Raw genomic sequence first — 26,059 nt, forward strand, 5'->3', positions numbered from 1 at the left:
ATATCCTTGAATTTTTGAAGATCAAATATGTATGCCCCTCCTCCTGCCTCATATGCTCTGCATGCTGATAAGGTTTGGTCATACTCGAGGAGTGCAGCTCTGCTTTTTGTGTTTTTCCAGTTTTGAGGTTTCAAAAGGGTCTCATTTTTCCAAGATACTTCATAGAGGTATCAGCATTGTTTGTGACAATCTTATAGTTCAGTTCCAAATTCCCCTTGCTTGGTTAAATGTTGGTGCTCTGCTTTTATTTCAGATATGAGGAAATAGACCTTGAAACGGGAATACTGGAAACCAAAAGAGATCCTGTTCCTTCAGATGATATTTATCCTGTCCACATGATTTTGGATAATAAAGATGGCATACAAGGTTCCTGCCAGTATTTTAAAGAGAGAGTAGATATCACTGATCAAATAAGGAGGAAGGATTTGCAGCCTTGTTATACTTACACAGAAGCTGTTGAAAAGTGAGTGAAATCCTTATATCTGACATTAAAAGATTTTTAACTTAAGTCTTAAAATTTAGTCCTCACCCAGTTTGTGCAGATTATATCAAGAATGGTGTTTGTGGGGGAAAAGCAATTGATCTCTCTGTTTCTATGAAACTAATAATAATTTATTACTTTCCCTTCTGTTTCTTAGATGGGGAGAGAAACTAGTCATTGTTGCTTCCCAGGACCAACGTTACAGAGCTTTAATAGGTTGGGAGGGGGACCCTGACTTAAAACTCCCTGACTTCTCCTACTGTATATTGGAGCGTTTAGGTCGTGCTAGATGGCAAGGAGAGCTTCAGAGGGACCTTCACAGTGGGGCTTTCAAGTAAGTTTGTATCTTGCTGTATGAATTAAATCAAAGCTAATAAGTTTCCACTGGTTATTTATAAAGTTCTGTCCGCTTCAGAATTTCTGTGTATTTATTTAAATTCATATCTGTATTGGTAGCATCTCATCCTTACTACCAGGAGCACTTGGTTCTTGGAGCCTGTATTGCTAGAAGTATAGTGGTCTCTTCCTTGAGTTCATTATACTTCCTGATATTTTCTCATGGAACCAGAGATTGTCTGTTGGGTTGATACACAAGTTTCTAAGTTGTAGAAGTTCTTGCTTTCTCTAAATCACTTTTTCCTCAAATTTGGGATGGAATGATGATTTTAATTTCCTTTTCTAAACTGCTGAGTAAGCATCTTACCCTGCCAAAGTTCAGAAGAGATTCTTGGATGCCCACCTTTTGTCCCCAGCATTTGGCCTGTGTGACACCTTCCTCTATATGACCTGAATGGGAGCCTGACTTACCAGCTCCCAAACTAGACCATGTATTTTGTTGATGGAGGAGCATTACACAGCCTCTTAGGGAACTTCTGGATTTGTATTGCAGTGCTGGAGAATATTAGCATTGTTGTTAAGGATTCACTGCTTTTAGGAGATTAAGCATACGTAGCTTGCAAACCACACTGGATTTGGTTTTTGCCACTTAGGAAGCTCTTTTAGGTAACTAAGATGATGGAGGCGGAGGGGAAATCTTTTGTGGATACTTTTCTGTCAGTTCAGTGGCCTGAGTCAGCTCATCAAGGAGTGAGATGAATACCAGAGCTATTACAAGGGGAACAGTAATTGTAGTGTAGCTAGGAGTTAGAAAGAGAGGATGGAGAAAGAGGGCATGGGGATACAATATTGGTTCCGTTGTCTCATTAAACCATGTCATGACACTGTGATTGTGCATGGAGACCGTAGGTTAAAATCAGACGTATTTCTCTGTTTAATTGGATTAACTATGAAAATCAATTTCACAGGTTACCTTAATTTTGGCACTTCCTAATTTTGAGATTGTCGCTTTGAAAATTAACATAACGTCACTAAGACCATAGGTAATTTAGGTAAAGTGTTTTGGGATATTGGATAATTAGAATTTAGTTGCAGAAGTTCCTATGCCTATAGATATCTTCTCTTTAGAGTGGATGCTGGAAAAATTCATTATCACCGAAGAGTATTGGACAGAAATGGTCTCATAACAATGCAGTCCCATGTCATAAGACTACCAAGTGGAGCACAGCAACACTCAATTCTTCTACTTCTGACTCGCTTTCATGTTGATAGGTATGTGCCACTCAGATGTTTTAAATATCTCCTGGGTAGACTGTGAGCTTTTACTATGATGAAAGTTTGCTCTCTTGTCACAGAATCATCAAAGTTTCCTGGTATTGACTTTTCTCAATTTCTTTATTAACTCCTCTTCCAAATGCCGGACAGTTTAAAACTTACTTCTCTCGGAGTGCTAAACAATAGGGTATGCTGGTGCCTGTCACCTGCCTAGATAAGCCTAACTCTTCTTATTGTAGCACTAATAATTCTGTTAATTTTGAGTGTTCTCACTTCAAACACATTTCTAATAGATTTTTTTGTTTTCTGATCTTGTTTATGATTAGAACTTGTGCTTCTGTGGCTTGCCAATGAAGTAACAGCCTGGGCTTACTCACTGTTCCCTCGGATGGGGTCTCTTCTTAATGACAAATTCTGTCATATGCTATTCAGAGAAGGAAAAGAAAACTGTAATTCCTAAAACAATCTGAGAACACTTCAGCATACTTTCTCTAGTGACTGACATTTTGTAAAGGTACAACTCATGTTTGTAAAGCTATATGCATGGTTACCTGTAAAATAATTTTCTTTTCTTGGTTAGGAGGAGCAAATATGATATTCTGATGGAGAAGCTCTCAAGTATGCTAAGTGCTCGTTCAAACCAGATGGAAACATTAGGAAACTTGAGGGAAGAATTGGTGAGATTAACTACTCTGTTAAATTCTCACTCACGTAGAATCTAGATGATTAGTATCAAAGGCAGTCATTCATATTGCCTGTTTTTTAAAGTTGCACAAAATTTTGGGGTAGGATGTCAACAGAAGGATCTTAAAAACCTACTAGATCAAGCTACTGTTGCTGTTTGTCATAAGGAAGGAGTTCTATTTGATCCACAGTTTTAGAAAAGTTTTGTCAGTGGATATCATCATGCAATTCTTACTTGCACAATGCTGCTGCTGGTTCTTGCTGCTTGTTTGGACGGTAGAGTTGGAGAGATAGAACACACTCCAGAAGCATCTCATGCTTTGCCTGTCTTTGCTTTGTCTGCACTAGCAGGCTTTTAAGATCCTTCTGTGATATCCTACTCCAAAATACTGTGTTCTAAGAACAGGCAGTATGAATGTCTGTCTTTGATACTAATCACCTACAGACAAGACCTTTGGACTACAATGATGTTTGCTATTTCTCTTTACGTTAGGGTCTTTGTGAGAGAACTTTCAAACGTCTGTATCAATATATGATGAATGCTGGCCTAGCCAAGGTAATATCCATCCCATTACAAGATATACACCCCAATGGAGGACCCTACAAGACAAAGAAAGGTAACTAGAACTGTATTTTTGCTTTCTTTTTGTGTAATTACATTGATGCCATTCTATCTGTAAGCTTCAAATCTTAAATTAAAAGACGCATAGGTGAAATTCTGTCTATGTAATTATGTGGAGAAATGTATTAATAAAGCTAGAACACTGCAACCCACTTGAATTAAGCATTTGTTCCAGGCTTTTAAGAAATGGATGCAGGCAAGTTTGTTGTATATCAATGTAAGCTGTTTCCGTAGATTATGACTCCTAATAAGACTTCTCAAGCCAATACAGAGTAGGGACAAAGAGCAGTCTGCTGACCTTTCAGGTTGAAGTTGAATGACAAATCAATAAACTTGACAAAGAAATACAGAAGAAGTTACATAAAACAAAAAAGACCATTACAAAATAAGCTAAAGAAACAGACCATCTTAGTTATGGCTTTTGCTGAAATTATGGCTTTTGCTGAAATTATGACTTTGCTGAAAGTGATGAGAATGCAAAGTTTCTTTGGAAAGTTTCATATCAAATTATGAAAATAAGCTTCTACAGCACTACCTTGGAATTCTTGAAGTAAGCAAGATAGCCAACAACTACTATTCAAAAAAGCAATAGTCTACTGAGGGATAGTTTAATGCATAACCAGCTTTGAATTCAAGTTTAATAGGTTTGCAAGAATTGCTGATAACTTCCAAACGTGTAGTGGAAAGACAAAGAAGAGCAGAACTGCATGAAGAAAGGGGACAAACTAAAGTAACTGCTCTCAGAAAAAGATGAAGATAAAACTTGCGTGGGGAAAAAAAACCTACATAGAAGTAATACTAGAAAGTATGAGGAAGGATAGTATCACCAATGGAATTAATGCAATTGCTTAAGGAAATCTAAACCAAATCTTTAATCACAGAAAATCCTAAGAGGCAGATTTGCAAGGGTTAAAAAGAAAATAGTTCTTAAAGATTAAGTGTGTTTTTCAGAGGTGTGGTGAACTGTTTGTGAAAAAAATAAAAAAAAAATTAAATCTGATATGAACTAAACATTCTAAATTATATAGTCTTTGCAAATAGGAGTGATCATAAAGGAAGAAGTGAAAGAGCCAATAAAAATGTGAGAACTTTGAGAAGACAGAAGTGAATGCCGGTTACATGGAGTTGGATTAAGGCTTTTGATAAGACAACAAATTCCTTCAAATCTTTTAAGTCTGGGGGAAGGAAATCTCTCTGTTGGGAAATTGTATTACGAACAAAGTAGGTCAAAGTAGGCCAAAAGTAGGTACAGCATCTAATATGGTTCAGAGAGAAATCTCCCACACTGTACTGAATAAATAAGGGATTGATTGAACGAGTTCATTTGTGATGAAATACACAGGTCTACCTCCTTTCCATAAGAATGTCAGAGGGAGTTTTACACAGGAGAATTCATTTAAGTTCACAGTTTCAGGAAGGCAGTGGAGATCCTCAAAAAATATTCTAGAATAGATCAGTATACAATAAAATATATGGGGAAAATTATAATGAAATTTTTACAAAATATGTATTGTACATAGGTAATGTACTTCTGGTTTGAGCAAGTGACTCAACATACAGTGGCTTGTATGACCGCGGTACCTTTAGTCACACTGTTTAGCATTGTCATTGACAAAAACCTAGATTCTCTCTTACACTGTCTTTCAGTAGTATTGCACCAGGTTATATTTGTTTATACTTTCTCATAATGATTTAAGTTTCAGAGATGTTCTAATGAGCTGAAGATGCTTGCAAATAAAACCCGGAAGACTAGATAGTATTCCTAAAAGATAGAGTTTATAATCAGTAGTAAAAACATCTAACTTCCAATTAAAGTATTTACTTAGAAGACAAGAAAATACAAGTCTGTTTATACACTTGGTGGCAACGCACAAGGCAGTAGATATTTCATGTTTTGTCAGAGATTGGCACAATGGCAGCTGCATTTACTACTTAAGTTTATCATGAGTAATGCCACCTGATGAATCTTTCACTTGAATGATAATTCCGTCTTACAGACGTAAAAGCTGAAAATCCACAAAAATGCCTTAAAAAACACTAGGTATTAAACTAGGATGAATTAATAATAGCTGATTTTCATCAGAGATCAAGATAGTTTAATCTCTGGAGTTATGCAGGAAAGCAGATAGAAATATGTGGGACACGCTGAGGATGAAGCCAGAGCATCTGCTATGGGAAGCATGTTATTGGGCAGCAGGAGCTAAAGTAAAAGGAATTGGTTTGGTTTGGTTTTGTTGTTTGGTTTTTGGTTTGGGTTTTGTTTTTTTTTTTTTCAAATACTGCTTCAAGTGAAAATTAATGGGCTGTAGAAATACAGAGGATGCGATAACAGTGCCTGCAGCCCTACCAAAATGTCAGCACTTAATTACTATCCTAAGCAGTATCTTAGGATACTGGCAGGGAAAGGATTCAGATTGAGGAAAAATAATGGAACCATCTGGCCTGGAGGTCAGTCCCACAGTTAACTTACTGTGGATTAACTTCATGTCAGCTAGGCTTCAGTAACTGATCATATATATATATATGTATACATGCATAAGATAAAATTCATCAGCTGAAACCTTAATGATTTCAACTAAAGCTTTCACCTGGTGTTTTTCACAGTGGGGCCATACCAGAGGAGTAGAGGTGGCTCTAGATGTTCCCACCCACTGCTGCAGGATGAATTGGCTACTTCTGCAGTAGCTGTTGAATCACTGCAACTTGATAAGCTGGCAATGTACAGTAACCTAGTTCTAGTTTACCACTGGTCACTTAACTTGTTCAGCAGGAGCTAGATGACACTGACCATAATAGGTCATCCTTGTATCAGGGAGCAGGATCGCTACAGCTCTCCTGAAGTCATCTGTCCCCACTCTACCCTTCTGGGATCTCATAGAAAAGTGGGTGGAGAGTTACTACAGCACAGCCAGTGCACGGTAACATGTTAAGATGTCGAATTCAATCACTTATGAGATTCTTGTGGTTGGTGGGCAGCACTGTGTTCTGTCCTTGTATACAACAACCTTAGATTTTGTGTGTCTGTTTTCATTGCATGTAATTATAGTACACTGTATGTGTTAACAAACCTAGCCATTCCCTAGGTGCAGGGAGTAGGTGAGGACTTTGGACAAAAAATCTAGAAGCTCAGCTGCTCATACGTGTTGCGCACAAAGCCTCCATAATATAACTGATATCATGGGTTGTGGCATCAGCAGACAAATGCTGAGAAGAACCTCTTCTCAAAGTGATGTTGGACCTGTGCAACATAACTGCCTTTTAGTTATGCTGTAAGAGCTTACTGGATGGGGTAGGGCTCTTCTGATCCTTTTCTTCAGTGTGCTAGTTGCTTGGTGTATGCTTCCTCCAACATGCATGCATACAGATATAGAAGAAGGTGCTAGGACATATAATAAACTGACAGTTCTTTTAGGTCCTGGGATTTTCAAATATCAGGAACTCGCGGCAGCCCTTGATAGGGCCCACCAACTGATACCCACTTTGATCACTTGCTGAGGAAGGGCAGTCCTGTGTTAAGGAACAGTCTTGTAACCAGGTAGCTTATTGTACAAGTTCTATACCTTCAGATGTACAGTTTTGTTTCATTATGTGACTTGGATTTATACAAAGTGAAAAACGCTTTGAGCCTATAGAAAAAAGGAGTGGTTTTATACTCGGTGAGTGATCTCACAGTCAGATGTATGTTCTGAAGATGTAATACTGTGGATCAGCACTTAATCCTTTCATTGATTTATTTGTGCTGTTGAAATTTCTTCTGTTACTGCAGTGGTTCCCGTTCTGCTCATAAATCACTGCACTGGGCAGTCCTAAGGAAGGTTTGGAGCACCTCAAAAATTCAGCTAGTCAGTATTTTGACAGATTCGTATATAGGGAAAAGCTGTTGCAAACCTTTACTAGAAATAAACAGTTGTCTTTGTTCCTCATTGCACTACTACTTCTTCATGCTGCTGAAAGAAATAAACTGGTTTAAACATGCGCATGCACCCTGCATTTTGTTAAGAGTTGTTACTAACATTTGCGTTCACAGGGACTGATGTCATGGTCCGTTGCCTTAAATTACTAAAGGAATTTCGGAAGAAAATGGAAGATTATCATGATGACGATGAAGAAGAGATCATCACAAAAGCTGTTCAGCCTGTGGATATTGTTTGCGAAAGGGATATGCTCACCCAGGCTTATGAGCTAAGTAGGTGATGTAGTAAGACATGCTAAAGATTTTTCATGTTGCCTTCTTACTCCTTGTGTAAAAGAAAGGTATATATTGTGGGGTTTTTAAAGTTCCGATTGCTTTTTATGTATCAGAAAGTAACAATTTTTCATGGAAAAGATGAGCTTTATGTTCAGATTAGACTGGAGCTATAGGTGCTGGCACCAGTTAGCCCTCCCTGGAAGCTTATCAGCTGTTCAATACCACCCAAGTAAAACAGTGTGGTAGAAACAGGATGTTGTAGTGGGGTGAGAAAAGGTGATGAAAAAAAAGTGTTTCTTCTTCTATCTCTTTTCCTTTCATAATGGAGAAATTAATATCTAACTGTGGAAAGCTCTCCGGGGAAAATTTCACCCCTGCTTTTAATCTGAAGCTATTGCCTTCAAACCTCATTCTGCTGGGGCACTGCTTCATGTAAAATTATGTTTTATGACAGTATTTGACTGTATATTGTATGTAGCTGTGAAAATGTCTTTAGTTGTTAGTGAGGAATGTTAAATTTTATATTCTGCCATATACCGTTATTCAGAGCAAATATGAATGTATGTACAAATATATGTACATATAATTTGATCAGATTATTTCTCTGAGATATTTTCTGGTTTGCCTTTCTGAAACAGTTGAAAGTAGGGGAACCAAAGGTATTTCTCAGGCAGAAATTCGCCTGGCTATGAATGTGGGGAAGCTAGAAGCAAGGATGCTCTGTCGTCTTCTGGAGAGGTACAAAGTTGTCAAGGTAAGGTTAAAATAAAATAATTTAGATACTTACTCAAACTGGAGATACAATTGTGGGTACTGTGGTAATATGTTATAACATTGTTAACCTCAAACAATAGAAACAGCAGTGGTTTGAGAATTGACAGTGAAAGAGTCTTGGTAAGACTGAAAAGAGTATGGCTCAATTGAGGAAAAGGTATATAACACAAGTGTTCAAAAAGTATTGAGATTTTAACTTACTGTAATCAGAGGACTAGGCCTAGTTGTTAGATTTTAACAGATCTGCTCTTCTAGCATACCTTTTCTTTATTGTTTCCTGGTTAGCTGTCTTGACATTTAATAGTTCACTGACCCAGATGTACAAGTATTTTACATTGGTTTGTGACTGGGTGCATAAGTACTAAAGGTCGTGGGGAAAAATGCGCATGGCCCCATATTTTCTGTCTGTATTGAGCACATGTTCTGGTGATCCACACACCCACCCCGAACCAGTGGGATTCTGCTGGACACCGCTTCACAGCATTCCAGAGGAACACTGTTTCCAGCACCCTGACGCAGGTCTGCCCTCCAAAAAGAGGCAGGGCAGAGAAACTGGCCTCAACCCTGCTTCACCTGGCCTCAACGACTTACCTAAATCACTCACTGTACTCAGTGGTAACCCAAGTGACCTGGGGGCTGGTACTTTATAGAGATGAACATAAATGTCTCTAAACTCAAAATAGCCACTTTGCTTGATTTTTCACTGTGAGGCGACTTCTATTTTGCAAGATCCTCTACCAAAGGACCTTGTCAGAGGCCCTCTGTACATTTAAAATCATTAATCTACTTGCCTTTTGAAAATACCAGTAAATTCTGAAAAAAAAACGGTTACTTTTGTAGAGGTTATGGTGATTAAACTCCTTATTTCCAGATACTTTGATATTTTTTTCATTTCAACACGACAAATAAATTCAGCTGTCATTTGTAACATGCACCCACCTGCCCCTTTTCACAAAGGCAGGATAATTGCCATCTTCCTGTAATAGAGAATTTTTTTACTAAGATCTTGTCATTTGGTAAAAAGTTCTGTAGAATTAAAAACAAGCTATATAAACCATTGGAATATCTAAACATACTTTTTTCTAAGTCAACTGTGAAGATGAAATCTTCCCTTACTGATAGGCTAAGTGTTTGAGTTTCTAGACACTTGAAAGCACCTGTTGTACTAGACAGGGCAATAGCAGTTCCACTTAAGTCTGATTCACTCTGGTAACTTCTGCATTACTGTTATTTCACAGAATTTTTTTTCTGAAAAAAATTTGATTTCCAGTCTGAGTACATATAGTTTGTTCTTCCTTAGACTTTTCTACATCCCACATACTGTAGGCATTTTGTTCTAGTATGCAGGTAATGCAGATTTATTTATTTTTCAAGTATGGTATTTCTTTTGATTTCTATATGTTAAGGTTAGTCAACATTTTTGTTATTTAGAAAAAAAGGAGAATAACATGATAGCTTTTGATGTGAGGGGAGAACAGTTAGAAAATTTTCCCACTGTTGATGCTGGAGAACAGACTGCAAGAATGGAGGAGTAAGGTGGTGAAATAACATTCCAACTATTTCCTTAGGGTTTTATGGAGGATGAAGGTCGGCAAAGGACAACAAAGTATATTTCATACATTTTTGCAGAGGAGAGTGATTTAAACCGTCAGTTTGAGAGAGAGAAGGCTAGAAGTGAGCAGTTAGCTACGGTTACTTTGGCTCTAGTGCCAGAAGATTCCGCACCTGTGGAAGATGTGTCTCCTGGAGAAGATGATACTTTGGTCTCAGAGTCTGACAATGAAGAAGGAGGGAAAGATGGCAAGAAGAGAGGAAAAGGTCAGAAGGCCAACTCTGGTTCTCTGTTGAAATTAAGTTTCCAAGATGATACCCATCAGTCAACACCAGTGAAAGGTAGATCATGATTCCGAAATTTGGAAAGAACCTTGCATTTTTCTTAGGGATCCTTTTATTAAAGAAAAAATTATATGCTATTAGCTACTGTTAAAGGTTTTTATCATATATTTATTTTTACACTTATTTGATTATTTCCATGCTTTTATTATCTTTTTCTACCAAAAGTGTTATGTTTTGGAATACTGTAGGTGTGGTAATCTTTGGAGAGTGTTAGAGCTGAAGTGTGCTCTGACGTTTGTGTGCATCAAAGAACGTTTCTGACTATCACCAATCACTGGGAAAGTCTGCTTCTCCTTACCCCTATGTCATTTCTCCCCTTTTCCCCATGCAAATGAAATGCACTCACACACTGTGCTCCTTGGATATTTAGTTATTTTTCTGGTGGCTCCAAGGGCTGAAATGATTCTGCAGAGGGTCAGACAAATTCTGAAACTGTTGTAAGGAAGGAGGCAGGACTGTGTAGCTAAAAACAAGCATAGTGGGGAGACTGTGGCACTTAGCAGTCAGGTTGAATTAAGCGGCTGAGAGAAACAGTATCCTTGGGTAAATTTTGTATCTGCCTTGGATGTTCTATGATGAACTGACAAGGTATCTCACAAACTCTTTTTTCAAAGTATCTTGCAGTTCCGGCTGTGCCCATCAGGAGCACCATCTTGGTAGAGCTTTAGGTTTTTTAAAGTCCCTGAAGACTTCAGAAGGGATTTGAACACACTTTGTATTTCTTGAAATATTTTACTTTTTCCTAACAAAAAAGGCAGGCTGTGCCTCTTGTGAATACACATCATTTCATTCCACTGGATATGCAAAGGTCATCTTAGGTGTGAGAAATAGCACAGGAGCTGACAGACCAGCCAGTTAACATATTTTTTTTTTTAATTGTAGCATATAAAAATTCTTCCCCCTTTAGCAGTGGTTTTTTTCAGTTGGAAATGTCTGATATTGAGCCTTAGAGTCTGTGCAAAATTCATTTGTTCATGTACTGTTGTGAGCCTTCAATGGGGTGAGTATATGTAGAGTAATACTGACTTCTTGTCTGAGACCAAATAAGATGTTAACTAACTACTTTCAAGCAGCAATAGGCTTGGGGTGACTTGACTCACAGCCTTACTCACTGAAGCATATTGTAACAAAAATGTCTTACCTCCTGAAGGTAATTCCTTCATAATTTTCTTTAGTTATTTGGAACAACCTGATGTGAAAGCTACCAGCCTTTTGGGGACGTATTTTAAAGAGGGTATGGTGGTTTATTTTTTTATTTATTTTCATTATTTAAATGTCTCTACAACTTCTCCGATTAAACTCCAAGGGAAGGGAGGAGAACAGGTCTCCATTTCTTATGTAGATTATCTTTGGACTAATACTAAATCCTTGTTATTGTGCTTTGAGTCAGAAAAGTCAGGTTTCTGGCAGAACTTGAGCATCTTTGTGACAGAAACCCTTCTTTCTTCAGACAGCAGTTTCTGGATAAGCTAATCTGGCCCTTCAAGGTCTTCTAAGTCTGCCTATGAAGAGGCTTCTGCATGGAGAAAATTATTTAATGACAGGGAGTTCACTTTTTTTTTAACTTTACTTTTGGAGGCTGAATGCAGTCATTCATGGTCAAACCACTGCTTCCAGCAGGGTAGAAGAATACGTGAAAAATGTAGCAGAATGCTTTTAAGTATAGTTACCTGGGTGGACGGGGGAATGCCTTTTATAGAGAGAGAAGCTGAATGTTTACAGAAAACTCTGAGAGCAGAAAAATTACAAGGCTCTTTGCTCTTAAACCAGGCTCAAAGCCAAAAGCTGTGAAGTCTCATGGGAAGAAGCTGTCTTCCCCTCAAATTCTTGAAGAGCCCGATGAGCTCCCAGACAACCTTTCAGGGGAGAGTTCTACTTTGGAAACTCTAAAGCAGGAGTCCAATATTTCCACTTGTGCTCATTCCATTGATGAAGATGGGGATGTGGCTGTGGTGGAGGAGGTCAGACTTGAAGACCCAAAGGTAAGACCACATGTCTTAATATGTTCTTGTTGGTATGTCTGTCTGAGCTAAGTTATGTACTTTTACAGCAAGACTCCAAGCTATAGAATTTTTATTCATTTATGGATTGTTTCGTGTTTTTAAATTTAATTTCTAAGTACATTCACATTTTGGCTGCATTGTAGTTATAAGTGAAAATTATTCCAGGAGATGGGAAGGTAGATGTCCAAAATACGGTTCTGGGTTAGTTCCCTGGTGCTTTCAAAATTCCCTGTGTTGACTTAGTGTGTGTCATCACTTAATGTCTATCTGTGCACACAAGTGCTGCATATCATCTGGTCTGTCTACTCTAAACCAGGAGGAGCAAATGGGTTTTGATATGAAAGTTGCGTAGCCTCACTGCTGCAGGACTGAGCCTGGGACAATAAGCCTTTCTGAGGAACAGGATATGTTGGCTTGGACTCAGCACAACGTTAAGGCAGTTACCAGTTTTCTAGGCCAAAACTCTCAAGTCCAAATGGCTCAGAATGTGGGATTGGCAGAAATCTCTGCATCTAACTACATGGAATTCTTAGCTTCTGCCTTGGTTACCTGCCTGAGAAGGGGAGATAAAAGATAATCCCCATCTGACTACTTTGTTACAAATAAATACATCAAAAGTCTCAATTCCTCAGATGCTACTGTGCGAGGAACCTATGTTAGGCTGAAGACATTGAATAGTTCATGTAAAATTTTTATTTTGTCCATACTGTGCACTAGAAGACATGTGGCCAAAAGAAGGAAAAGCGTTCCAAAGCTACAGCAGTGGAGAGATCTCATGAAACGTACAGGCTGCTGAAGCGCCGAAATCTCATTGTGGAAGCTGTTCGAAACCTCCGGCTAATTGAAAGCTTGTTCACGTGAGTCTGTCTGAAAACAGTGTACTGGGGGCCTGATGCATTTTGGTAGTAGAAGCAGTACTTCAGCAAGCCATCTGTGTGCTTACTCCATTGTTGGCTTTTCTTGTCCCCAATGGCATTATATGCTATAATGTTGGAGAGGATGGCACACGGAAGGTGTGGGGGGTTGCAGTTATACTGAATCTTAAAAATTAATCAGCTCTTTGGAAGCAATAATAGTTCTCTGGAGATAATTACACAAGTGGATTTTTATGTGGTATATGTCCCATAAATAGAGATCAGAGAACTTTTTTCTCTGTTCACAGTATGCCAGTGCTTGGGGCCACATAGTAAGATACAGCACTTCCCTGCTTGAGGATTCTTTCATCTGCATAAGTTTTATTTCCACATGATTTCAAAAGTTGTTCATGTGTTATTCTGCCAGGGACTGTAGAGACTCATATCTTCATGTCAGTCATTACTGGTCACTAGGATTCTAGCAAGGTCCTGAAAGTTTGCTTTTCTTTGCAGTTTTATGTGGTACGGTTGTATGTCTTGTCCTGACTTGCCTTGTCTGGATTAAAGATACTTCCCTGAATGTTGTAAGGTCTTTCAGCCTTTTGAGATTCACTTCCAAAGAGAAATGGAAATTCTGGTGCTCTCCTGGAGTCCCAGTTTCCAAATTGGCAGGACTGTTGTCGCAAATAGGATTGCACCATCCATCTTCTGTGTCAGCACAGAAGATCCTGGCATGTCAATACACACAGGGCTGCCAGCTGTAGGAATTTAGTAAGAAATCATGGCCTTATTCTCCTCTGGTTTGAGAACTTTGAAACCTTCTGTCACATAGTTCAATTGCAGAGTGTTGTAAAATTAGAGCCTCGTCTTCTGGCACCAGCCTCATCACTGATTCATCTAGTCACATCTAAGTACAGGCTCAGAAGATATTTCAGGTCTCTGCTCTCCCCTTCAGTGCTGCCAACAGGTAGCTCACAGGTTCCCCCAGCACCAGTGAAAGTTCTGCCCCTCCCCAATCTCTGCAAGGAAATTTGCTGGTGTTGTCATTCCAGTTATGTTAGTTACCAGGATGTGGTAGTCTTTTGAAAAAGTTGAAGTCCGTGTGTACATTCACTCATTGCCTCATTCCCTTAATACCCTTCCATATCTTTTTCAGAAGTGACTCTCCAGGATTGAAAGTCAGAAATAGGGCCTAGGGGCATTTGTGGAAAAAGTGCATGAAAACAGGCATGAGGAGAGTAGGCATGAGCACGCTCCTGCAGGGTGCTACAAGGGAAGAACAGTGAGCTGGCTTCAAGTGATGGGATATGTGTATCTATATTGTGAATGCCCATGTAGTTTCTGAGCTCTCAGCACCACCAAGTAAACTCTTTCTGCCCCAAGCTGAACTGAGCTCACAAGTGGAAATACAAACTGCATGTGTTTAATCACCACTTAAAAAAAGCCATAGGTTTTCCTGGCCTTAGGGAGGCTGGATTCATAATTACACTGTAGCCATACACAGAGAAATCTGGCATTGAGAATTTGCTGTCACCAGAACAGCAGTCCTCACATAAAAAGGATAAGCTTAATTACAAGGAAAATACAGCTGAAATTTAAAGTTAAGTTATCAGTTATCTACAGCAAAAGGGAAAAGTGACCAGTAATGGCTGGAAGTAGGGAAATATCCATTCACCCCACATCCTCTAATAAACTGCTTAAGCCCAGCAGTGCTCCAGACTGCCTAAAATGCAAGGTATTTTTTGCATCTTTTAGGCTTCAGAAAATGGTCATGGATCAAGAGAAGCAAGAAGGTGTCTCCACTAAATGCTGCAAAAAGTCTATCGTACGACTGGTACAGAAGCTTGCACAAGAAGGACTCCTCAGACTCTATCGTACTACAGTCATTCAAGATGGCATTAGTAAAAAGGTGACTGCACAAACCCGGGCAGCAGAAGTGGCTTTTCTCACAACCTTCTGATTTATCAAAATGTTTTGGGCCTGAAAAATATGGATGACTTCACTTTTTGTAGCAGGACCCGCAGTTGAGCTGCCCAGAAGCTACATGTCCCAAACTAAGCTACTGTGAAAACCAGATTAGTCCTTTCAATTATTGTGCTGCAGATAATTGTGAGACCAAGGAATAGTCCAGAGATCAAAGTCTCTGAATCTCCCTTCTGACAGGTTCTGCTGCTTATCAGTTATGCAATTCATGGTTCTCTCCCTGCACTGTCAGGCTGCAATACAATTCTATTTAATCCCCTTTTGAAAGCCAGGAGTATATGAGAAATCGTAAGTTAGCTTCTGAGTTGAAATTTATAGAACGTTATCTATTTTTTTAAAAACAAAAATCCACTGTTGCCAAGGTTTATGGAAGTAAAATGTCTGTAGTTGTAAAGCTGAGACTTGTCATTGTAACTCTAGTGTGAAATGTTCATAAGCAGGGAGAGAATCTATCGAAAATTACCTGCTGCACAATTACTGTAGAGCACAATCTGAATTGTGTGTGTACTTTCAACAACAATATGTATGAGTTTGGCCTTATGAGGTATGACTTTTCATTTTTCCCTTTCAGCCTAATATTTGCAAGTTTAAGTGTTTGTTCCCCAAATATTTCAGATTTTAAAAATCAAAAAAACTGATGTCTGTAGAAATGACGTTAACTGTTTATTGGTACAGAGACCATACAGTCAAGCCTCTTGCTTAATACAAACTAGCAATGGGAGTTTTGATCCAAAAGTGTTATTATTCTGTGAATTATTAAACCTTCATAGGATTCATCCATTGTGGCTACTGTTAATTAACTGTCTGTTAATCTCTGATAATTTATGCAGCTGATTAAGAGCCAATATCTCCATAAATACCTTTTGTTTGTTTTCTGCTGCTCTGAACAGGTAGAGTTTGTTGTGCATCCTTCAGTGAGTCCTAATGATCCCCTTGTAAAAAGTGCCATTGAGCAGGTGCGTTTCCGAATCTCCAATTCAAGCACCGCAAACAGGCAAGTTGCAATGATGGTTTGGATGGCTTATGGGGAATTTGGCTTATCTAGTACATGCAAAAATATGCAGAGGAAATAAACACAAAGTAAGCAAAAGAAAAGAAAAATCTCTTCTTTAGCAACAGAGAAATGGAAGCACAAAGATGAAGCAAGATCCTGAATATCTCCTGAAGTCAGGAGAGAAGAGGAATTGAACTCTGCTTAATTTTTACCAAAGTGCTGTGTGGTTTTAATACAGGATTAAAGTTCCCCAGACACCAACATCCCAGGACCATGCTGAGGAAGAAAACTTGGGGCAAGAGGCAGTTCCTGATTCAGGAGAAACACAAGAAAGCTCATGTAAAGCTGATAATAATAGTCGGGCAAGAAAAACCGATGAAAAAATGGGTATAACACAGCTAAAAAACTATCACCCTGTTACAGGTACAGCTACCTTTGTTTTTTTCTGTCATCTTTCACTTTCCCATTTGTTATTGATAATCACTTTCAGATGTTGGGCTCTCCTAAGATACAATCGGGTTTTTTCTTCTTTTATAGAAGAAAAATTGAGTTTACGTTAAAGCAATCTCACTATCCAATGTTTTCTTGGCTGCTTATTTTTTTTACAATTGCAAACTGGAGTATTTGCATTCACTACTACTTCTTTACTACTTGTAACTTAGTATTTGTAACTTATATATGTACTTTCAACTGCCCATCTTCCTTTCAGGTTTTCAGTTTTGCATCAGTTTTGCAGAGGTAGCTACTTCTGTTCTAAGCCTCTTTTTATTTCTCTTTGCTACTTAATCTTCCCTCCCAGTTCCAGGACTTGGGCGTTCTCTTGGGTTTCTTCCCAAAATGCCCCGTTTAAGAATGGTCCACATGTTCCTTTGGTACTTAATTTATGGGCACCCTTTAAATGGAACACAGCAAAAAGGAGGTAGCGATGGTGAGAAAAAAGGCAGCAAACAAGGGCTGGATGTGAATGCAGCTGTACTTGAAGTGCAACCAGATGGGATCTTAGAAATTACAACAACTGTGGTGAATCCTGAAATCTCTGCACAGGAGACTGAAGTAGAGTTGTCTAATCAAACAGGTAAGAAATGGCATGTCCTGACTTTCCTACAGACTTTGCCATGGTTCAGTGTAGTATTTCCATAACTGTTTGAGAATGTGATTTCAATGAAAACACTTTAAGGTAGGAACAGAAATGCTTGAAAAAAATGTTCATATTATTAATGGCTTATTCTCAAATTGAAAGGGTTATCCTACAGGGGCATTGTTCTGGATAGTGAAATACAGTAGGCTCAAATTGTGGATGATAAAAAGCTGTAAAGTTTGATAGTAATTTGGAGAGCAGGATTCAAATTCAGAATAATCTTGAGTAAATTTGGAGAAATAGTTTAGATTTAATTTTTGTAGGGATAGGTCTACACTGAAACCATAGTTACATAACTACTGCTTAAACTAGCTTAGAAAATGTTGCCACCCTCTATTTCTTTCCCAAAAAGAAGTTGTAGTGAGGGGGACAGGATACATGTCTTCCAAAGTGAAAAAGAATATTAGGGGTGGTTGATAAACTGTTGTCCATGCTGTTGGGTATAGAAAAAGAAATAATTGGATTGAGTATCCAGAAGATTTTTTTTAATACGCTGTAAGGATAGTTAAGTCTTGGAAGACATTATCTTAGTGAAAAACAGTCTTAACGAGGTTACTGTAAGTGCCATCTTCATACTTCAGAACATGTGAATTCATTGTATTTGTTGCTTTCAGGCATCCTCTGAAATGTCTGTGTAAGCTAAGAAAGAAGGGCAGACTTGCTGTTAGTAGGCTTAAATGTGCTTTTCAAGAGTCCTCACCAACACTGAAAAAAAAACTGTAAAAGTCCACTTCAAAGAAGATTGAAAATCAATGGCTTACATAATTTTCAGGTCATTTTAGATTTTCAGATTTCCAGACTATGAACTGCTAAATGTGTTCTGCCTGAACACTCACAGTAAAACTATTAGTATAACTATTACGTTTGTCCTGTCTGAATCTAAGCCAGTCTTCTTGTTCCTAGTGTACGTGGATGATGTGTCATGGATGCGCTATGTCCCTCCTCTCCCAGTTCACAGAGAGTTTGGATTTGGATGGGCTCTTGTTAGTGACATTCTTCTCTGCTTGCCTCTCTCACTCTTTGTTCAGATAGTACAAGTCAGCTACAAGGTATAGTGCTTTTTTTGTTTTACATTTGTTTTACTTTAAAGTCTGATAATACCAACTGTACCTATAAGCAGTAACAAATATCCTCGTAGTCTGTTTTAACAAAACTAGCCTTTGGAGAGTAGACACTTCAGTTCTTGATAGTTTGTTTTACAGAAAAGTTAGTTGCTTTTACAGCCACACTGAAAAAAATGCATAGTCCTGTAATACTGCAAATTCTTAAACTAATATTTTGCAAAGAGCCTTTTATAATCTCACTGAATCTTCTGCCTCGTTGATTAACAAGAATAATGTTTAAGCATTTTACAAAAGCAGTAACGTTTGCTTAGAAAATATTTCAGTCAACAGTTCTGGTAGCAAAGCTTGATACTTTAAAAGATACTTTTATTTCACATTTTGATTAACTTCTAAAATAATTCTAGGTGGATGGTCTGGAAGATTTTTTAAATGATCCACTAAAAAAGCACACTCTGATCAGATTTCTTCCAAGGTCAGTCCGACAGCAACTTCTCTACAAAAGGTAAGCAGATGAGTCAAAGTGAATGGCTCTAGGGAGAAAACAACAGCGGTTGACTGTTTTCTCAGTTATTTCCTGTTTGTGTCAAAGAGAACTTTGTTACTTAAGACAAGGATCATCAATCTTCTAAGGATAGTGTGCCAAATTGTATCTTTCTCTCCCAAATAGAAGGTAATAAGAAACTAATAAACAATATTCATGCATGCTGTCAGGAGTGTTTGAGAGCTGGGAGGTTCTGTCCTTCATAACTCATCAGCAGGATGTTACTTCTGTATAAAACACACTCCTGACTGCTGCTAAATTCAGAATTTAATAGAGTGTAAATGTTGCTGTCCTTCATAAATCTTTCAGAAGATGCCACACTTTGCAGTTCCTGTCTCTCATACATACCATTCAATTTCTACTCATGTTCTCAGTGGCATGTCTGCTGTTGTTTGCCATTCCTCATCTAGGAGATTTAAAAATTGAGATTGTACTGAAGGGAGGAAGGGAAAGCAACATTAAAGGAAAATTATTTGAATATGTGGAATCTACAGCACCATATTAGTTTCCTCAGAAAGTCATTGCTAATGGCAGGGATTTTGATGGTGGGAGGCTTACACAACATTTTGCAAACCTGCAAACATGTCATTGGTGAGTGAATAGCACTAGACAACAGTATCAGCTGTCAGGACTCGTGGTCAGTTCAGGTTTGCAATTCCTAACCTATTACTTGCTAAATCTTAGTAACAAGGAAACTGCATTTATTGTATTTTCTGAAATCTGCAGGCTCCATCTGAGAGGTTTATGCAAAACAGTATGACATATAACCAAGTTGTCTGTTTGCCCCCCGTCCCATTCACTAAAACTTCTAACTTAGCCAAATTTGCATCAGTATTTCTAGGCTTGTCAAATGATCTTTAAGCCCCAGAGAAAACTCCTGCCAAAATACAACTTGCATTTAACTGCACAGATCTTAGTGAGTTAAATGTGGGCAAAGCTGAATTTTTGACAAACTCTCTCTCAGAAACTAGATCTTGCAAAAGTTTCCTGAAAATTCCAGAATTTTGTCATATAAGTAGATATGCAGCATGGGAAATGCTGCACTTTTTGCTCTGCCAAATCTATAAGCAACTGAAAGCAGTTTCTTGGAGCAGTGATTCTAAACAACCTTAACTGCAAGGATCGTTGCCCAGTTCTTTGTATGCACACATGTGAAGGTTTATCAGCCCATATTTAGCAGTCATATTTTCTTACTCGTGTCTTCTTTTCATAACATGAAATTTTCTGCAGATCTGCTGATGTTCTGACCTTGTTTGATTCATTTTCACATATGGTATTTCTGGATAACTTTGTTCTTTGCTAGCAGAGTTTTAGTTAGTATTTGACTAAAATATTGTGTGAGGAAAGGAAATTTGGAGCTTTGGGATATTATATATTTTCCATAGGCTGACAATTCAAACAAAATATCACTTCAGAAATTCTGAAACTCAGTATTTCAAAAAAGCAGGGTTTCCTGAAACTTCAGGTTGCTGCATGGAAATGGTATGTTTTCTAGTATCATTGTTACTGTTTTCATGAGTGCTAATTGTCATACTCCTAATATTGCTGCAGGAGGTATATCTTTTCAGTGGTAGAAAACCTTCAAAGATTATGTTACATGGGACTGATACAGTTTGGCCCAACAGAGAAGTTTCAAGACAAAGACCAGGTAATTTTTTTTAAAACTTAGCCATTATTCTTCACGTTATTTGTCCAGTGAAACATGCAAAATTTGGGGTTTGTAATTGCCTTAAGTAGTTAAGTAAAATACTGATGTTTCAGGTATATATGCAAACCTCCAGATCCAAGTGACATATTGCAAGTCATGCTGATAATTTTTGCCTCTTCATCTGGAAAGACGCTACTGAAATGTATAGTGCTGGATGTTGCACTTAATAATGATCTGGGAAGTTCCAGACTGGCAGCACTTTATGAAAAATGAGCATGCCACATTCTGTTCTGTCAAGGTGTTAGGCATTGCATGTCTGACACAGAATAAAGTCACTGATCAGAGTAAAATAATGACACTCGTACGCATCTTTTTATAAACAGAGAAGGAGAAGGCAGTCCCAACATATACTTTATGAGGATAAGAAAGATGATTAGGCCCCAAACACAGCTATTCAAATCCTGAATGAGAGCTTGTAGGAAATAGTCACTCTCTGTGGAAACTCGTAATATCCTGTGCACAAGGGGGAAAAGAAACTGTTCTAAATCCAGAAAGGAAATTTCTGGGTTGCTGACAAGGGAGGTTTGGGAATACAGTGCAATAGGGTGGGGATGGGTGTGTCCTCTATCAGAGTACTGTCTCAAAATAGCAAAGACTGAGAAGATGCTAAACAGTCCTAAAATAATTGTGTGTCCTGTAGATTAGGCAGTTTCAATTATTTTTACCTACCAGCCTGAAACATACTGTACTTGACAGGTCTTTGTGTATATGAAGAGAAATGCTGTGATTGTTGATACCACTATCTGTGACCCCCACTATAACCTGGCACAAAGTAGCCGCCCATTTGAGAGACGCTTCTATGTTCTGAATACCATGCAGGACGTGGAAAACTTCTGGTTTGATTTGCAGTGTGTCTGCCTTAATACACCATTGGGTATGGTATAATTGTACACCCTTATCACCTTTACTGTTTATTCTGCTCATGCCACGATTCCTCCTTTCCTAAAACTTGGGGCAGGCTCTGTTTTGTCACTTCCAATGTTTTGTTCTCTTGGCTGGTCTCCTTGTGCATCAAAAAAACCTAGAAGTTCTGTCCATATAATTCTATGAAGTTGAGATCCAAGAAACAGACCTATACGCTTGAAATTTTCAGAGCAGTGTTAATGGAAAAGCATTGCTGTCCTGTTAGAAGTATCAAATTTGGTAATAGCCCTGTTAGATTGTAATCCAGTTGTGAAAAAGCCTTTTCGAATATAGTTCCTGGTATACTTTTGACTTAGCTCTCTACCAGTTTAAACAGAGAGCTCTTTTCCTTAGAAGGATGTTGCTAAACCTTCTAACAGATAGCCCGAGTTAGATGAAAAGTGGAAGGTAAAGGAGTTTATGCACCCCAGTTTTTTGGAGTTTATTTTTGTGTTTAGTCCTTTTACATTTTTAAACAGGACATACAGCTACAAGTATACATTATTAAAAAAAATAAATATAACATTGGAGGTAAGATACTTCTCCTGAAACCCTAGACAACACTGTTCTGTATTTCTGTAATTTAGTCAGCCAGGTAAAAGGATCTATTTATAATTTTGTCTTACTTTTGCACTGAAGCAGTCATGTGCAAAAGGCTCCTTACACATTTGTCAAATGGTAGCATGTTTGTGATTGTTGCAGCTTTTGCAGGCTAGTCAGACCATGATTATTTTTAGCCCCCAAAATATGGGAATGATGTGGTTTCACCAGTCTGCGTGATTATGAAAGCTTTTTTGTGTTGTAGTTAAGTATTTTCCATGCTGAGCCTTGAGGGGAAAATTGCTCTGTGCTGGATTTTAATATTGAACATCTAGATCAGATACATGCCTGAGATCCAGTCCTGCTCTATCGTCTTTGTAGCACGGGCAGCCAAAAAGCAGTAGTAAGCCAGAAATTGGGTTTTCTTCCTACCTTTGAGTTCTGTTACTATAAAACCATCACATGACTCCTCTGCTGTATCCTGAATGTATCTCCAACATGAAGGTGTCGGACATGCAAAACGTTCATATTGTGTTTCAGCAGTCACAACCTGCCAAATCGTTTCTGGAGGATTGTTGACGTACTTGAGCATCTGAAAGGCTGTGATCCATGCCTAAAATATCAGTCAGCTGCTGAATTTTTTTCCTTATAAAGGGTAGCAGCCTCCCATTACTTCTGCCCTGAATACAATTTTGGACAAGTTAGTGCCTTGTATTGGAAATTAACTGGAACACCGTTAGCCTCTGTAAGAAGGTAGCATGTTTTATTGGGAAGTGGTAAAAATATTAGTACTGTTTGGGAGCAGTAGTTTGGCATAGCAGGGTGGATTGAAAATGGATTGAAGTCTTACTTCTCATGCTGATAGTCAAAACCATTTGTATTTCTAGGAGTCGTCCGCTGTCCTCGTTCAAAGAGAAGTAATCTTCAAGGGGAGGAGACTGCACTAGATGTAGAAATGGAGCAAGAGTCAGCAGTGGATAAACACAATCTGGAACGAAAGTGTGCAATGTTGGAATATACCACGTATGTCATCTTCATCCTTGTTTTGTTGATTGAGTGGTCAAAAAGAACTTGTGGTTTTGAGGATGTTACTTAATAGCAAATGCAGTTAAGACTCTAGCATTTCAGTTGAGTGTTGTGGGGTTGGGGGTTTTTTGTAATTCAGAGGCTATCTGATTAAAAAGCTGTGTAGTTATGTATCATGTTTACAAGTAACTTGTTTACCAAGCAGGTCCTCATGCTAGAGGAATGGGAAAACCAGGAACAGATTTCCTTCCAAAGTAGTACAGACGTGTGTTGCAAGAGTCTTGGGGAAAGCAAAGTTGAGAGGGAAGGAATGCTTCCTAAGTACAGTTAATGCAAGGGAAAAATTTAAATATTCTCTGTTCCTGTGCTTTATATCATGGTATCTCAAATACCCTATAGCTTCAGTAGCTCCCCAGTGTCACATTCTGAAATCTGTCCTTCTGTGTTGCAATCTGCTGCATATTGTTCACAGAATAATTTCTAATATGGTATTGGTGTACACTGGTGAAATCTGGAAGTGATCTCTGGAGCAATTCATCTTCTGCCTAATCACAACCAGAATGCTTGAGAGGATTGCGTACTTAGAAACTGTGACAGCCATGCAGAATGCCAGTTATACTTTTTATATTGAGCATTGTGTACTGTGGTTTAGTTTTGTTGATATGCTATTCTGTTTTAATAAACAGTCTGTTTAAAAGTATTTTCAGTTAGTTCAGTGTTACAGGTAGATATATCAAGTTATCTTAAAAAAATTAATGGAGTTGAGGGAACCTAATTCCACTGATCCTGGGTGATAGAAAAAAATTCTGTTCAGTCCACTTGTCAGCTTTCAATTGTCTCCATTGTATGGTAAGAAATCTTTTTAAATTGGGTATCTGGTGTTGACTTGCAGTTAGGCTAGAGATGACTGGAACATCTTTAAGGTCAAGAAACGTTTTTTTTTATTTAATTAATGGTGTTATGTTATAATGAAAGAGTTGTCTATTGAAAGCTTGACTGAAATAATTTTTCATCATAGCTTTCAAAAATCTTTCATAAGGTGAAACAGGATTTCAAAAATACTCTTTGGTGTTATTACTGATTGTCAGAGCTGTTATCTACTGCATATGCAAAGCTCATTCATGGTTAGGTTTTCCTTTTCATTTTCTGAGGAAGTAAGTTTGTCTCCATGATTTCTTGCAAAGTGTTGTATTTATGAAGAAGAAAAACTATATAGCTCATTTGTGAAGGGTACCAGTTCATCCATGACATGCTATTCATTGTCAGTTTCATCTGCTTTCCAGGGAGAGAATTGTGGTGCATTGTGGTTTTTTGGCTTGTATGTGTATTAAAACATCCTTTAACGTACTTGTTAGAAAACTGGCGAGACCAGTGCTTGACAGTCAGTGTGAAAAATGCAAGGTTATGATTGCCTTTAGTTCCTCTGGAAGATTTTCCCCACGCTTGTCCTGAGAAAGTTTTTCTTCTGAGCAGGTATTTTCTCTAGTTCTGTGGCAGGAATAGTGCTGAGAACAGTTTAACATTGCCATTGGAACTTAAGTTAACAATAGTGAAGTTGCTCTGGGTGTAATCTTTAAACTGAAAGCTCAGTCATTAAATATCCAGGATTAGAACTTAATGGAAAAGCATTGTTGTCATGCTACTTCTGGAACAGGGTTAAGGGAAGGAGCATCTCTCTTTTTCCTCTCTTTCCCAGCCCTATTTAAAATGGGAGGGCAAGGCACTGGGTGTTCTGCACATTGCAAACATGTCACTTAAGAGCAGCTGAGAAGGTACTCCCTACAAAATAATTAATGTATATTTTGTTACTTTTTCCCTTAGAGGCAGCCGAGAGGTGGTTGATGATGGAACTATCCCTGGAGATGGGTTAGGAGCTGCAGGTCTGGATTCCAGCTTTTATGGGCATCTAAAACGCAATTGGATCTGGACAAGCTACATCATCAATAAGACTAGGAAGGTGGGTATTTTAAAATTTATATGCTGTAATGACTTTTCCAAATTTTAGTATTCTTAAGGTTGAGATACTAATAGCAAAATGTTACTGCTTGCATGCTTTCTCAGTCACGTGTCTCAGTAAGGCTTTGCATCACTGGAAAGAAACACATGCCAAACGTAGTAAATCTTTGTGCTGAAGTGAACAAAAGAATTGGATGTAAATTTTATCTGAACTGAATTTGATAATGCATTCAACCAAAGGAGAAATACTTTATTAAGTAAACAGTTTAGGTTACTTAATGGTGCCTCTTGCCTGTCTGAAATGTAGAAGCTGTCAGATGAAAACTGAAACATCCAGAACAAGGAAATACACACAGCAAAAAAAAAAAAAAAAAAATTACTAGGAAGCCCAATATATGCAAATAAGAATGGCCATCCCAGTTCTGGCTAATGTCCTGTCTTTGATGGTTGCCAATAAAAGGTTTGTAGGGAAGGTTGTAAGACCAAGGTAGATGTATAGTAATATTTCCTCAGAATATTCTCCCAGCTGTTTGCAAGTTTGGCTCAAGGACATTCTGAACTCAAGGGTGATGTTTCAAAGCTGCTAATAGCTTTTTCTTCTAGCATTAATTGTCTAATCATTTTTTGGACACATGTAAATCTTTAGTATCCACAACCTCATGTAGCAATGTGTTTCAAAGTCCTATTATGTGTCACCACTTCCTTTTTGATGGCTTAAGCTCTCTAATAATTGCAGTACTAAGGGAAGCTGTAAAAAATATCATTCTCCATTACCCTTTCAGTTTCACTTGATTTTGTAAACATCTCTCATGTTTCCCATTATCATCTCTTCTTAAAGACTGGCATCTACTAGATTACTTAACTGTTCCCAGCATGGAACCTGTTCTGCCTTTAATCTTTCTTGTTCCCTTTCTTTTAACTTGTTCTAGTTCTACTATATCCTTTTTAAGGTGAAAATAGAATCACGCAGTGCATTCAGGCTGTGGCCTACTGTGGATTTTTATAGGTGCATAGTTGTTGCTCTCCTTTCCTAAGAACTCCTTACATTTGCTTTGCTTTTTGACCATTACCAAGCATTGAACAAGTACTTTC

The 26,059-nt window shown here is 38.2% G+C and overlaps 1 protein-coding gene across 3 annotated transcripts in view; it reads left to right on the forward strand.

Moving 5' to 3' along the window:
• Positions 1–26,059, forward strand: part of GTF3C1 (general transcription factor IIIC subunit 1) — a 44,330-nt gene that overhangs the window by 683 nt on the left and 17,588 nt on the right. The window contains exons 2-21 of one of the 3 annotated variants that reach the window (XM_030002498.2): positions 254–463; positions 639–815; positions 1,946–2,089; positions 2,673–2,769; positions 3,270–3,393; positions 7,426–7,584; positions 8,226–8,341; positions 9,930–10,254; positions 12,028–12,239; positions 12,978–13,117; positions 14,870–15,023; positions 15,988–16,091; positions 16,330–16,514; positions 16,891–17,166; positions 18,133–18,278; positions 18,698–18,795; positions 20,386–20,482; positions 21,239–21,416; positions 22,873–23,008; positions 24,833–24,968. In XM_030002498.2, coding sequence (XP_029858358.1) covers positions 254–463; positions 639–815; positions 1,946–2,089; positions 2,673–2,769; positions 3,270–3,393; positions 7,426–7,584; positions 8,226–8,341; positions 9,930–10,254; positions 12,028–12,239; positions 12,978–13,117; positions 14,870–15,023; positions 15,988–16,091; positions 16,330–16,514; positions 16,891–17,166; positions 18,133–18,278; positions 18,698–18,795; positions 20,386–20,482; positions 21,239–21,416; positions 22,873–23,008; positions 24,833–24,968 — 3,214 coding nt within the window. The remainder of the gene's footprint in view (positions 1–253; positions 464–638; positions 816–1,945; positions 2,090–2,672; positions 2,770–3,269; positions 3,394–7,425; positions 7,585–8,225; positions 8,342–9,929; positions 10,255–12,027; positions 12,240–12,977; positions 13,118–14,869; positions 15,024–15,987; positions 16,092–16,329; positions 16,515–16,890; positions 17,167–18,132; positions 18,279–18,697; positions 18,796–20,385; positions 20,483–21,238; positions 21,417–22,872; positions 23,009–24,832; positions 24,969–26,059) is intronic. The other 2 variants (XM_030002499.2, XM_030002500.2) reach the window with 2 other exon arrangements.

Source organism: Aquila chrysaetos, chromosome 25 (genome assembly GCF_900496995.4).
Source record: "Aquila chrysaetos chrysaetos chromosome 25, bAquChr1.4, whole genome shotgun sequence".
Lineage (NCBI taxonomy): Eukaryota > Metazoa > Chordata > Aves > Accipitriformes > Accipitridae > Aquila > Aquila chrysaetos.